At 48.1% G+C, this 14,257-nt stretch overlaps 1 protein-coding gene across 3 annotated transcripts in view; it reads left to right on the top strand.

The window, feature by feature from the left end:
• GSG1L (GSG1 like) overlaps window positions 1-14,257 on the top strand; it is a 202,157-nt gene that overhangs the window by 63,230 nt on the left and 124,670 nt on the right. For all 3 annotated transcript variants that reach the window (XM_072836277.1, XM_072836276.1, XM_072836275.1), the window contains exon 2: window positions 7,546-7,593. In XM_072836277.1, the coding sequence (XP_072692378.1) occupies window positions 7,546-7,593 (48 nt within the window). The remainder of the gene's footprint in view (window positions 1-7,545; window positions 7,594-14,257) is intronic.

Here is a 14,257-nt window from a genome sequence, read left to right as displayed (position 1 = left end):
GGGAGAAAGAGCATCTTCAAGGGGCAAAAATGAGGCAATTACTAAACAATGCCCATGGGTTTGGTGGAGATAATGGGCAGTGCAGGGCCACATCCTGGGCACGGGCTCATAAGGGAACTATACATTCCCGCAGATGCCACTTGGCAGTGTGGTCTCCTGCTCACTGAGCTGTCCTCGCTGTACACCTGGTGGTTGGCACCAACCCCTACTGATCCACCCTGTTATCAGTACTTAGAAACACTAGCATTGGTGGCTTTCACTTTATAGATAGGGAAACTGAGGCACCAGAAGGTTAATGTGGAGTCATACATCTAGTAAGTGATGGAGTTAAGCTGAACCCAGGTGGGTCTAGGGCCCCTGCTCTGAGCCCCACTCCCTTCCTCCACCCACCACCGTACATCAGTCTGCTCTCCTCTCCATTGGACAGCAGACACCAATGGCCAAATGGACGGCCACCCATTTCCTAAGCACCCACTCTGTGCTAGGCACCATGTCTAAGCTCTGTGGCCGTATCAGGACTTTACAACGCTCCCACAGGTGCCATACCCATGAAACAGTCAAGGAATCAAGGCACAGAAAGACTGGGGACTCATGTGGAAGGAAATGACAGGGTCAGGATTTGAACCCAGCTCTGCTGATCCCAGAACTCAGACTCTTGGCCACTCTGCTATCCTACTTCCCAGATAGTGCTGTTTGAAGGCATGTCCATTTTGATAACATGAGCTGTCACTAAAGATAACTTACTGTTTTTCTAATGTTGAAAATAGTTTTTTTTTAATGAACCAGATTGGAGGGACGCCTGGGTGGCTCAGGGGGTGAGCGTCTGCCTTCAGCTCAGGGCGTGATCCCACATTCCGGGGATTGAGTCCCGCATCGGGCTCCCTGTATGGGGCCTGCTTCTCCCTCTGCCTGTGTCTCCGCCTCTCTCTGTATCTCTCATGAATAAATCAATAAATTCTTTAAAAAAAACCATCAGATTGGGATGTGAATCTCAGCCTAGCTGCGTGTTGGAATCAGGGAGTTTTTAAAACCTCCCTGAAGTTTAGGCCCCACACCGATCAATTAAATCAGGGTCTCTGTGGGTAGGGCATGGGGTTCCCAGGGCTGAGAGCCACTTAAATTGGATGACCTCTAGGATTCTTCCCAGCTTTCACGGTCCACAGTTCACAGAAGGTACGCTGCCATCAGGTGGCAGTAACATGCCACAGCTCCATGATCTAATTGACAAGCCTCAGTCTAAAGAGATAAAGTGCTCTTGTCTTTAATTTTATACCCCAATTAAATCCCTTAGTTAAACATATCAACTTAAGGATAATTGACAAAGATGTTTTAAAGGCTACTTCTAAAAGCAATAAGACAATTTGGTACAGTTTGATATCTTTCACACAAACGGTTAGCTAATTTTTATCATGAAGAATAGGGGTTTGGAGAAAAAAACTCCTCTCTGTGTTTGGATATCAAGTAATAGACTTGCTGACCATCAAAATAGCCAGTCTTCCTTATGTCATTACTATGATTTTTTCTTAAACTTCAGCATTGTCCTGAATAGACAGTGTGGGCCAAGTTTGACCATCTCTGTTCAAACATCATCCATTTGGTCTTGTCCATGTAGCAGAAATAGAAATGCGAGAGCCATTTTATTTGGCCCCTGGTGGATTTTCCCTGTCTGCATGGGGGGGATATGTTCTTGGGGGATTCCTTTCAGGATCTGGAAGCTCTACACAGTGGGAATGGCTGGCTGCAGTAGGAAATTCTTACATGGAAACTGAGTACATAGCTGGAAAAACTTTAGGGCATGGAGTTTGGAGTCTATAGACTTGGACTGAGTCCTGCTCCATCATTACTGGCTGTGTGGTCTTGGGCAAGTCATTGAAAGCTCAGAGCCTCAGCTTGCTTGTCTCTAAATGGGGATTCTCAGAGCTACATCATTGCAGGTTATTATGAGATTAAAGAGAAGGCAAACACACTTTTATGATAAAACCACTCAACAAACCAGGAATAGGAGGAATGTCTTCAACCTGATAAAGATTATCTATGAAAATCCTGCAGCAAACATCATACTTAATGGTATAAGAATGAGTGCTTTTCTCCTTAAGATCAGGAACAAGACAAGGACGTTTGCTCTTGCCACTTCTATTCAACATTATGCTGGAGATTTTAGCTAGAGCAATTAGACAAGAAAAAGAAATAAAAGGCATCAAGATTGGAAAGGAAGAAGTAAAACTACCTCTATTTGTGGATGGCATGATCTTGTATATAGTAAATCCTGAGAATCTACTGAAAACTACTAGAACTTATAAGCGAATTTAGCAAGATTGCAGAGCACAAGGTCAGTATACAAAAATAATCATATTTTTATACCCTAGCAATGAACAAACTGAAAATGAAATTAAGAAAACAATTCTATGTACAATAACCGAAAAGAATAAAATTCTTAAGAATAAATCTAACAAAATAAGTGCAAGACCTATTTATATTCCATAAACTACAGAACATTATTAGAAGAAATTAAAGAAGATATAAATATATAAATAAATGGACAGACATTCCATGTTCATGGGCTGGAAGACTTAATATTATTAAGGCGGCAATATTCCCCTAAATTGATCTACAGACTCAGTGCAATCCCTATTAAAATTCTAACGATGAGGTGCCTGGCTGGCTCAATTAGTAGAGTACATGACTCGATCTCTGGGTTGTAAATTCAAGCCCATGTTGGGTATAGAGATTATCAAGAAATAAAAATCTTAAAAAAAAAATCCAACTGGCATTCCCCCTCCCCCCTCCCAGAAATTGACAAGTTGATTCTAAAATCTATATGGAGGGGTGCCTGGGTGGCTCAATCAGTTAAGTGTCTGACTCTTGATTTCAGCTCAGGCCATGATCTCAGGGTCATGGGATTGAGCCCCACATTGGACTCTGCACTCAGCAAGGAGTCTGCTGGACATTTTCTCTCTGTCTCCCTCTGCCTCTGCCCCACCAATAAATAAGTGAATCTTTAAAAAAAATAAAATTTATATGGAAATTCAAAGGACCCAGATTAGCCAAAATCATCTTAAAAATGAAACACAAAGTTGGAGGACTCATTCAATTTCAAATAAAAAACAGTGTAGTACCAGTATAAGGATAGGTATATAGATAGATCAATGGAATAGAACTGAGAGAACATAATAAACCCTCCCATTTATAGTCAGTTATTTTTTGACAAGGGTGCCAGGACAATTCAATGGGGGAAAGAATAGCCTTTCAACAAATGGGCTGAGACAACTGGATATCCACGTGCAAAAGAATAGAGTTGGACACTTTTTGTACACCATGCACATAAGTCAACATCAAATAGATGATAAACCTAAAGGTAAGAGTTAAAATAATAAAAGAATAAGACTAAATCTTCATGATGTTGAGTCAGGCAAAGCCTTCTGAGCTATGACACAAAAGGAAAAGCAACAAAAGAGAAATAGATAAATTGGGCTTCATCGAAATTTAAAACTCTTGTGCTTCAAAGGACACCATCAAGAGAGCGGAATGACTATTCACAGAATGGGACAAAATTTTTGCAAGTTGGATATCCGATAAGGTATATGTATGCAGAATATATAAAGCACTCTTAGAACTCAATAATAAAATGACAAAATAATCCAATTAAAAATGGGCAAAGGATCTGAATTTCTCCAAAGATGACATGCAAATGGCCAAGAAGCACATGGAAAGATGCTTAACATTACTAGTCACTGGGGATGTACAAATCAAAACTGCACTGAGGTACCACTTCCCACCTGGAAGGATGCCTATGATATATACAAAAAAGATACAATAACAAGTGGTGACAAAGATGTGGAGAAATTGGAACCCTTATATATAGACACATAGCTAGTGGGAATGTAAAACACCATGTCTACTTTGGAAAAGAGTCTCATAGTTCCCAATAAGGGTCAATAGAACTTCCACATGACCCAGCATTTCCACTCCTAGGTATAGACCTAAGAGAAATGAAAACTTGTCCCCACAAAATCTTGTTACATGAAAGTTCATCAATAGCCAAAAAAGTGGAAACAAACCCGAAATCCATTAACTGATGAAGATAAACATAATGTGATGTAGCTGTACCATGGAACATTATTCAGCCTTAAAAAAGGAACAAAGTACTGATTCATGCCACAACATAGATGAACCTTGAAAACATTATGCTAAGGGAAAGAAGCCAGACACAAAGGATCACGTATTGTATGATTCCATTTGTGTGAAATAACCAGAATAGGCAAATCTATAGAGAAGAAAAATAGATCAGGGGTTACCCAGTGCTGGGAGGATTGGGGGAAATGGGGCTGACTGGTAATAGGTATGGCGTTTCTTTTTGGGGGGTAACGAATGCGTTCTAAAATTGATTGTGGTGATGGTCACGCAGTCTTGTGAATATACTAAGAATATACAATAAACCTTTAAACTGTCAGCTTTACGTTGGTGAATCGTATGGCATGTGAATCATATCTCAGCAAAACTGTTGAAGAAGAGAAGGCAAAATGCTTAGCACATCAACTTTACCTATCATCGGGAGCCCAGTGGTGGTGGGAAGACAATAATGGGGGAGCTGGGAGACCCGGAGCTGTAGGGCCGCTTCTCCCTCTCATCCAGCGGCACAGAGCCAAGGACTCACGATGCTTTCATGGATGTATACACAAGTTTTAATTCTTTTAATTCTTTTAAAAAAAAAAGGGCACCTGGGTGGCTCAGTGGTTGAGCGCTTGCCTTCAGCTCAGGGCATGATGAGCTGGGATCGAGTCCCACATCAGGCTCCCTGAAGAGAGCCTGCTTCTCCCTCTGCCTTGTCTCTGCCTCTCTCCCTGTGTCTCTCATGAATAAATAAATAAAATCTTTTAAAAAATTGGAAGAAAAAGATAAGCTTTTAGGTGAAGAGAAATCTTAATATGTAGTGTTAATATATTTGTTTTTAGCCAACGCAATTGTAAAATGTAATTTTTAATTCAATTTTTTTTAATTTAGGAAGGACCCCAATAGGTCAAAGTGCCTAGGATCCACAAGGTCTGAACATGGCCCTGGGTGTTGGTCTGAATTTGACCATTAATGTTTTCTCTCTCCAGATTTTGAGAAAACAATATAACAGTAAAGAAACTTAGAAACAATTCATTCAAATATATCCATTCTAGCATACTACTGATTCTTATTTTTTTTTATCCTGCTTTCCAGTTCTTGGCTGTCAGCAAACATCTCTTTCAGTGGGTTCTAATCTTGGTACCTCTGACTTGCTGTGTGGTCCCAGGTGGTCATGCAGTGGCCCTGGGCCTTGTTTTCTTGATCCATGAAGGGAGGTAAGGGTCCTGTGTCTCAGCATAGAGCCCCGGGGAGGAAGCCACAGGAGCACCATCCAGCCACCTGTGGCCTCATGATTCTTTGGATGGGATGATGTAAACAAGACAGGAGTCTACTCCTTAGCTTGGCACTCAAGACCCTTTGTGATCTGGCCCTTGCCTTCCTTCTCAGCCTCATCTGCCAACATTCCTCTTGTCTGATTTGCATTTGTATGGGGCTGGAAGGACACTCAGGATCCCAAGGGGGCTTCCAGGGAGCTTCTTAGAGAAGAACTTAGGAAGCTTCAAGCAGACACATGAATTGAGAATGCTGAAAGCTTCCAGATCCTTTCCACCCCCCCGCCCCCCGCCCAACTCACATTGGTTCCATTTTGACATGAAATCTATATCCTTGCTGGGATTAGCAGTAAAATCCTTAAGCCAGGGGTTGCAAGCTGACCCTAAAGGTCTTCCGACCTAGTGTCCCAGGGACTGGCTGGGTGGCTTCAGGGGAGGCTAGAGGGAAAACAGCGGGGAGCGGCGGGGACTGTGGCAGACTCCAGGGCCTGTCCTCCATCTGAAGGGGGCAGCATCTGGCCCATCTGATTGTTGCTCTGTGGGCTGTGAGCCCGGCACGGCCAGCTCTTCTGGTTCTCATCTGGATTTGTGGGCAACATTGTCCCTCTGGCAGGTTGCTGTGTGTGCTGCCTTTGTGACAGAGGGCCTGGAGGCCGGGCCGTCTTGCTCATCACCGTGTCCTGGTCAGCATGGTGCCCAGCGTCAAGGAGGCCTGGGAGAGACAGACTTAGAGTTTCTTAAAGATTGAAAGTTTGGGTGTAAGACATTCATTCATTCATTTGCTCATCTCTTTGTCCAGTCACTCTTTGGTTTATTCATTCATATGCTCCTTCAGCAAATATGTATTATGCCTTCATATGTACCAGACCCTGTTTTAGGTGGTAAGGGTCCAGCAGGAAGACAGCTTGGGCAGTCAGGGCAGGGACCTTTGGAATATTAAAAATTGGCTGGGGAAGGTCCCCCTGAGAAGGTAACATTTGAGGAAGGTGATAAAAAGGAGGAAGGGTAAACCATTCAACTATCTGAGGTAAAAATGCTACCTGAGGCAGAGGTATACCTGGCACATTTAAGGATCGGGAAGGAGATCAGTGTGGACAGAGCCAAGTGAGTGAAGGGGAAGCTGGTAGGAGATGAGGTTAGGGAGGTGATGACCCTGTGGGTCACGAGGAGGACTTGGGTTCTCATTCTGTGTTCTGAACAGAGAAGGACATAATAATCCATCCTAGGTTATAACAGGATCCGCTGGCCACTGTATGGAGAAGGGCAGTAACAGGGAGACCCGGGCAGAGGCTACCACCATCATCTAAGTGGAGATGGTGGCTGGAGCAACGGAGGGGGTGAGAGGTGATTGGATTCTAGATACACCGCCACGCCAGAGCCACAGATCGAATGTGGAGGTGTGAGACAAAGGGAGAAATCAAGGTTGATGCCAAGGTTTTGGCCTGAGCATGAGGGAGGATGGAGTTGCCACTTCCTGAGCTGGGGATGCACACCCTCATGGCGCTCACAACCTGTGGGTCATCCACCTAAGAATCATACGAAGAGTGGAACCATAAGGTGACTGGGTGTCAGAGAGGGCCAGGGGGCCGTGAGAGCTCATGGGAGGGGAAGCGTGTCCCCAGCAGTGGGAACAGCACGGGTGAGGCTTCGTGGTGGAGGGGGCATGAGGAGTGTCAGGGCTGAGTGCAGGGGTCTCCGTGAAGAAACTTGGGGCATCATTCTTCAGGGAGTCATCAGAGGGTTTGAGCGGAAGTATATGTGCCTGTGTGCGTGTGTGACGTGATCAGAGCTGTGTGTCCTGAAAGCATCTCCCGGGCGGCAGCAGCAGTGTGGAGGCCCCTGGGGAGCCTAGCGAGGGGCTGTCCTCATCCTGCTGGGTCTGGACGGGGTGAGGGCTGTGGAAGGGGACCGAGGGCTTGGAGCAAGTGTGAGCCACATGCTTGGGCAGGTTGGATCGGGGGTAAGAGCGGAGGTGACATCCCTGGTGCTGTTTGGCTGAGTTTGCAGATTCGCTGCCCACAGTTTCCTTGGGTTTCCGGGAATAAGGGATAGAGATACTCGGGCCCCACGTCCTGCTCGGTGACAAGGCTCAGCGAAGGGGAGGGGTGCCTGAAGCTATCACTTCCTCTCACATTCTGAAACCCTTCTTTTCTTTTTGAAGGTGAAAAATGTCGCAGTTTCATTGACCTGGCCCCGGCATCGGAGAAGGGTAAGTGTGGCCCCCGCTCAGGTGTGCAAGCCCAGCGCCCTTCAGAGACACTTCCTGCCCAGGTGGCTTCCCGCAGCCCCGTGAGGGTTTCTCCAGCAGCACCACTGGGTGACGGCTCCCCAGAGACCCATAATCCTGCAAAGCTTCAAGTTTCTCGAGCGGTTGGGAAGGGGAGAAAGGCAGGTGGAGGCCCATCCTGTCGTTCCCCTAAGTGGGACAGTCCCGAGAGTCATAATGCTTCCATGTCCCAGTCCACACCAGGATTGGGGGGGAGGTGGGATAGGTGTGTGGATGTCGGAGTGAGGCTAGACCAGTGTTGGGGGCGCTGCATCCAACTGCAGGATTTGTCCTCAGGGGCGGGAAACAGGCTGTCCTGTGTCTGTCACTCCCTGTGCATGGGGCCCAAGAGCAGAGATGCTGACCCTCAGCGACGCTCAGAGTAGAATGGTCAGGGGCTGGCCGCAGCTCGCGTGTAGGGGGAGCACGGCTGTAGGATTAGCTTTAGCTGTAGGGAATGGTGGTCCAAAGTAGCCAACTTCAGAGGAGAAATGCGCATTGCTTCTATAAAAGTTTGAAAGTAGGCAGTCCAGGTGGCTCTGCTCCATGAAGTTCTCAGGATCCAGACCTTGATGACCTTCTCCATCATCTCTGTGCTTTTGTCTTCATAATCTAAGATGGCAGCTGGAGCTCCAGCTGTCACACCTGCCTTCCAGGCAGCAGCTTAGGGGGGGCAAAGGAGAAAGGGTCAAGCTTGTGTGTCAACTCCAAGGTTTCTAGAAGTTGCCCACAGTACCTGCTCATGTTGCCTCGGCCAGAATTTGATCCCAGGGCCAGACTCAGCTACAGGGAGGCTGGGAAATGAGATTGTTATCCTGGCAACCTGGCAACGTGCTCAGCTAAGGCTGGGGTTTTATTATTAAGGGAGAGTGAGAGAGCAGATTCTGGAGGATGTGCTGCCAAAGGAACATGAGGGCATGGCTGCCTCCTCAACCTGCCTCCCCCCTGCCACCGAGGAGGATGTGCAAGGAGAGCAGGTGTGCTGATGTCTTCAAACAGCCTGGAGATTAGGAGAAGGCTCTGGTTCTGGGCCTCGGGGTGGGGAAACTGAGGCAGAAGTCCAGTCCTAGATACTGCCCCAACAGGGGGGATTTCATCATGCCTGACTCAAGAGAAATGCTTTAGTCCAGGGCTTGGGGCCAGTCACGTCCCCTGCTGGTGGGGCTGGGCTTGTGGCTGCCCTGCAGTGTCTGGAGGGTCAGGGACCTGAAGGCTAGATGTTGGCAAAAGGGGTACTGGCAAGGGGGCTATGTGTCACAGAGGCGAGTGATGTTTCTGTCTCTCGGACACTGTCCCCTTGGAGAGCTCCAGGCAAGTGGCAGCTTGTGAGTTGGGGACCCTCAGACCCAGGAAGAGGCCCAGCCACCTCCCCCAATAGCAGACTTTCGGCAGTGGTGGGGCACTACCTCCTCACCTGGCTTCCCAGCGACCGTGCCCTGCTTGGCTATCACAGGAGGCCACCCTGAAGTTTCGAGCTGAGCAGCTGGGCCCCAGCTTCCAAACTGAGGTCAAGAAGCCTTAGGAATACTGCTGCTAATACCTAGATGGTGGAGGGACACCCAGGTGGCTCAGCGGTTGAGTGTCTGTCTTCAGCCCAGGGCATGATCCTGGGGTCCCAGGATCGAGTCCCATGTCGGGCTCCCTGCATGGAGCCTGCTTCTCCCTCTGCCTGTGTCTCTGCCTCTCTCTGTGTGTCTCTCACGAATAAATAAATGAAATCTTAAAAAAAAAAAAAGCCTACATGGTGGATATGCACTGGGCAGTCCCCATGTGCCAGGCGCTGCATTAACTGAGAAGCCCCCCACAACTTTGTGAGGAGCGGCTGACAAAGTCACCCCACTGCCAGATGCAGAATCTGAGCCTTACAGACTTGAAGCCAACCCGCGTGTCACTTCTCATGCAGGGCAGAGCCCATGCTTCAGACCCCTCCGTCAACCTGCGTCTTACAAGCCTGTACCTGGAGGCGGCCCCTTGCCAGTGTTCGGCCAACTCCAGTAACCCCCAAGGCCATGGAGCTGCAGGGCCACCTGTGCCTCACATCTGGCATCCAGGAGGCATGGCCTCTGTGTGCACATGTCAATGCGTGTGTACAGTGGGTTGAGGGTGAGTGTGCACATGCCCGAGCAGGTGCTCCCGTGAGTAGGTGTGCGTGGATCTCCTGTGTGTACACGTGCGTGCCTGTGTGAGTGTGCTTCCTCTTGTGTGCCTGGGTAAGCACACATATGTGTGTGTGTGCACGTGTGAGCCTGTGTGGAGTGTGTCCATGTGTGTCCACATACCTCATCGAGGCATTTGACCTTTATGCCTGCTTCTCTTATGAGGCCTGAGGGCCCCAGAAAGATTGTATCTTTGTGTTTTACTGGCCTCGTGATTTTTCTTTCAGGGCTTGGTCGCCCCGCCAAGGACCTTCTGGCTGTGTATATAAAAATGTTTATAAGAAGGCTGAGTGGGCTGGCTTTGCCGCCAAGTGGCAGGACGATTTTCACGTACTCGCTGCCTGCCGAGCACTTCAGCTGTCCCTGGGATCGGTGGGGTTTGTCGTGCAGCTCCGCGGCCTCTCCCCAAGCACCCCCCGCCTGGCCCTCCCTAGATGCCTGCGGGCAGGTGGGCTCACGGGACCATCCCTCTGCGCACCTCTCACCACGGCTGTCCGTTTCAGATGAGAACCCCGAGCTGCAGAGATGGAGTGAGTGGTTCAAGGCCACACCGAGAATCTGGGGCTGGTGTTCGAGCCCACGTGTGTTCTCTCCCAACGCACACTCTTCTCCTGCATTCCTGTCCCTGCGCCCACTCCCTCTGTGACTTACCTTCTGATCTGCCAGATATGGTAATAATCATGGCACTCACACTAACTGCCTTTTATGCAGTGCTTATTGTGTGCCAGGTGCTGTTCTGAGAGCTTTACATCCATCGGCTTATTTTAATCCTCATTTTACAGGTGAGGAAACTGAGGCAAAGAGTGAATTGACTTGCCTGAGGTCATACAGTTAGGACCCTGGAGTTTGAACCTGAGCAGTTTGGCTTGTAAATGCCTGGTTCTTCTGCTGAAAAAGTAGGCCTCCAAGACACTGTGAATGAGCAAGTGTTTGTGTGTGTGTGGTATGTGTAGTGTGTGGTCAGGAGTCAGTGTGTGTATGTCTGAGCAGGTACTGCTGTGAGAATGTGTGCACGTGTGTCTTGTGTGTATGCTTACATGCTGGTGAGTGTGGGGCCCTGTACATGGGTGCACAGATCAAAGTGTGTACATGTGCATAGATGCATGCGTATGTGTTTGTGCATGGGTGTGTGTGCATATGCAGAGATCCATGGTGTGTGTCTGTGCAAGCATGCACGGATGTGTGTGTGCACGTGCAAAGATGCATGGATGTGTGTGTGCACAGATACCTGGATGTGTGTGCACATGTGCATAGATGCATGGATGTGTGAATGCACATGTGTGTGTGTGCATAGAGCCCTGGATGTGCATGCACATGTGTGTGTATGCACGTGTGAGGATGTGTGCTGGGCTATACTTCCCCTTCTCCTTCACCAAGACCTCTGAGCTGAACTTAGGGTGTTCTTAGACTAGTGTTCCCCTTCTTTTCCTGACCTTCTGCCTGGCAAACCACAGTCCTGCTTCAAGACCCTTCACGAACGGCACTCCCTCTTTGCCATTTTTTCCAATATCCTCTTGCCTCTTGCTTCCCGACCCTGTCCCCTGGAAAAATATTTGTCTGTGATCTGTCTTTTTACCATGGCACGCGTTTTTCTTAGTTTGTGCCTGACCATTGTAGTTTTGTGCTTCACATGGGAAATATCTTTTTGTTTTATACTAGCCTAAGCCACATCCATTTTTCATCTGGATTCCTGCCACAATCTCTTAACTGCTTACCTCCTTCAGTTCTTGCCCCCTTGATTCACTTGTGCCAGAATGATCTTTTTAAAGCATAAGTCATCTCATGTGAATCCCTGTTTAAAGTCCTCCCTTGGCTTCCAACTGGCTCAGAGAAAAAGCAAACGTGCTCACCCCACCCAGCCTGTGAGGTCTGTGGGATCTGGCCCCGAACTTCTGGATCTCATCTCTTGCAATTTCCCTCCCCTCCTTCACCACACTCCACACTCCCAGCTCCCCCAGATCCTTCCTGTTCCTTGGGTCAGCCAAACACGTGTGTGCCTCAGGACCTTTGCACTTGTTGTTCCCTGCTCCCAGAACTGTTCTCTCAGCTCTCTGCACAGCTGGTCCCTCCTCATCATGCAGGCTTCTGTTCCAATGTCACAGCCACAGGGAAGCCTTCCTTGAGCATCCTCTTATCACAGCCCTGTTTCCTGCCAAGTCCATTTCCACCCCTGCACGTCACTTATTACTGCCTACAGCGTATTCAGTGCTTACCTGACAGAGTGTCAGCTCCACGAGGGCAGGGATTTTGTCTCCTTTGTGACTCACCCTGTCTCTGGTACCCAGGAGCAAAGCCTGGCTCTGTAGGCGCTCCCCAACACCCATTGAATGGGAGAAAAATGAACATGGATTTTAATAGTATGCACTCTCGTTATAAAAATTGTAACAATCTTTAAATACAAAAATGAGGAATGAAAATCTCTTAGGAACCCACACGCTAGATATTCTCTAATAATGGTTTGGTTATTAGCCCTTGAAGATGATAGATAGATAGATAGATAGATAGGCACACACACACACATATATATAAAATCATAAATTGCTTTTCATATCAATACCTAAAACCATCTTCATCTTTTGGAACAATTATATAAATTTCCATCACGTGCTCACGTAGGAACTGTTTACGCAGGCAGTCCTATAGATGGACGCTCAGATTGTGCCTTCACTGTACCTCAGGACTTCAGTGTCATAGTAGATGAGTCACTCGTATGCACATCTTTCTCCTTCACAGGTCCGGGGCCCTCTGAGGATAGCCGTGGTTTCTTATTTACCTCTGGGCCTTGGGGGCCCAGCCCCACTCTGGAGTTGCACTCGCAGAATAGTAGAATAAGACTTGAACAAAGTTCTGCCCAGCAGGCTCTGGGAGGCGGCGGAGGACGGTGAATTAAAGATACCCGAGCAATTTATAAAGATGAAATGGGCAAATGCAGACAAACAGCAGTGTCTGTAGGTTGTGAACTTGATATTGAGAATGCAGAGAAAATGCGTCTCGCACTGCCTTGTCTTCCTCTTCCCTTGTCTCTCAAAATCTCAGTCTCTTATTTGCTGGGGCAAGATTCCCCTCCCTATGGCCAGATTCCCCTCCCATGGCCAGTGGGTAGTCTTCAAACCTAGCGTACTAGTCAGCAACATCCACCGTAATGCTGGGTAACAAGCCATCCCGGAGCTCAGGGGCGTTCAGCCTTTGTTTTTTGCTCACATGTTTGTGGATTGAGTTGGTCCCAGGATGTAGTCTGGGCTCACTCACGTCTGTTCCACATTTGTTCATTGTGGAGGCCAGGTAGAGGGGACAGACATGCAAGATGGCAGGGCACCTGGGTGGCTCCTTTGGTTATGTGTCTGACTTTAGCCTGGGTCATGATCTTGGGGTCTTGGGTTTGAGCTCCACACTGGGCTCCCCGCCCGTCTGCTTGTCTCTCTGCCTCTGCCCCTCCTCCCACCTGTGCTTTCTCTCTCTCTCAGATAAATAAATAAAATCTTAAGAAAAAAAAGAAGTAATAAGGTAGCTAACTGCACAAACACATGTTAGACCTTTGCTTGCGTCATGTCTGCTGTCATCCCATTGGCTAAAGAAAGTCACACGGCTACATCCAACATCAATGAGGCAAGAAATACACTGACCACAGGCCTCAAGGACGGCTGGCACCTGGTTGTGCTGGAATCGGCTCACCTGGATTTCCGGGGTGTATGTGTGCATATGTGTGCGTATGTGTGCATGAGCCTCACTGATTTGCTGGTCAAGGTCTCCCCTGGTCACTGTCTTCCCAAAGTGACCTATTTATTTCTCCATGAGGGACTTTAATGTTTGGATGGTTTCTCTTGCCAAACACCAACCAGGCAGCCTCTGCATGCCAGTCATTTTCACACATGCCTTCCAATCTGACCGATATTTCCTGAGTACCCACTACATGGCAGGCTCTGGGCGAGGCATTGGGGGTGCAAATATGAATGAGGCAGAAGTCTCTGCCCTACAGGTGTGGGAGAGAGCTAAGGAAATGGTTAGCAGACATCCTGGCAGGGCTCCAGCCGAGCAATAAAGAATCCACCCTGCAATGGAAGAGGCAGGAGGGACGAGATTTTGCCACCCGAGATCTCTGCAGAGAGTCCCTGAAGATGTCTGGGTTTTCCTGCCTTTACATCATTAACAGGCTGCCTCGGTAAGGATTGGTCCAAGGTGTGATGTGCGGAATGTCCCCAGTTCCTAAACCCCAGTTTGGAGCTTTCCCTCACGGGGTGCCTGTGCTCTCCTGTAAATGAATGAAAAATGAATGAGCGAATGAATGAATGAGCTAATTGAGCCTCCCGTGATTCACAGTCGTCATCAAGCAGCAACCGATAACCGCCGGTCTGCTCTTCCTCGGTGCCCATCAGCACTCACGGTGGAATACGATTCAGCAAGCGGGGAGAACAGTCTTCAGCTGCTCACGGCAGCACAGGTCTGAGCAAGGG

This window comes from Canis lupus, chromosome 8 (assembly GCF_048164855.1).
Source record: "Canis lupus baileyi chromosome 8, mCanLup2.hap1, whole genome shotgun sequence".
In the NCBI taxonomy this organism is placed as follows: Eukaryota; Metazoa; Chordata; class Mammalia; order Carnivora; family Canidae; genus Canis; species Canis lupus.
This window is presented reverse-complemented; position numbering and strand designations above follow the sequence as displayed.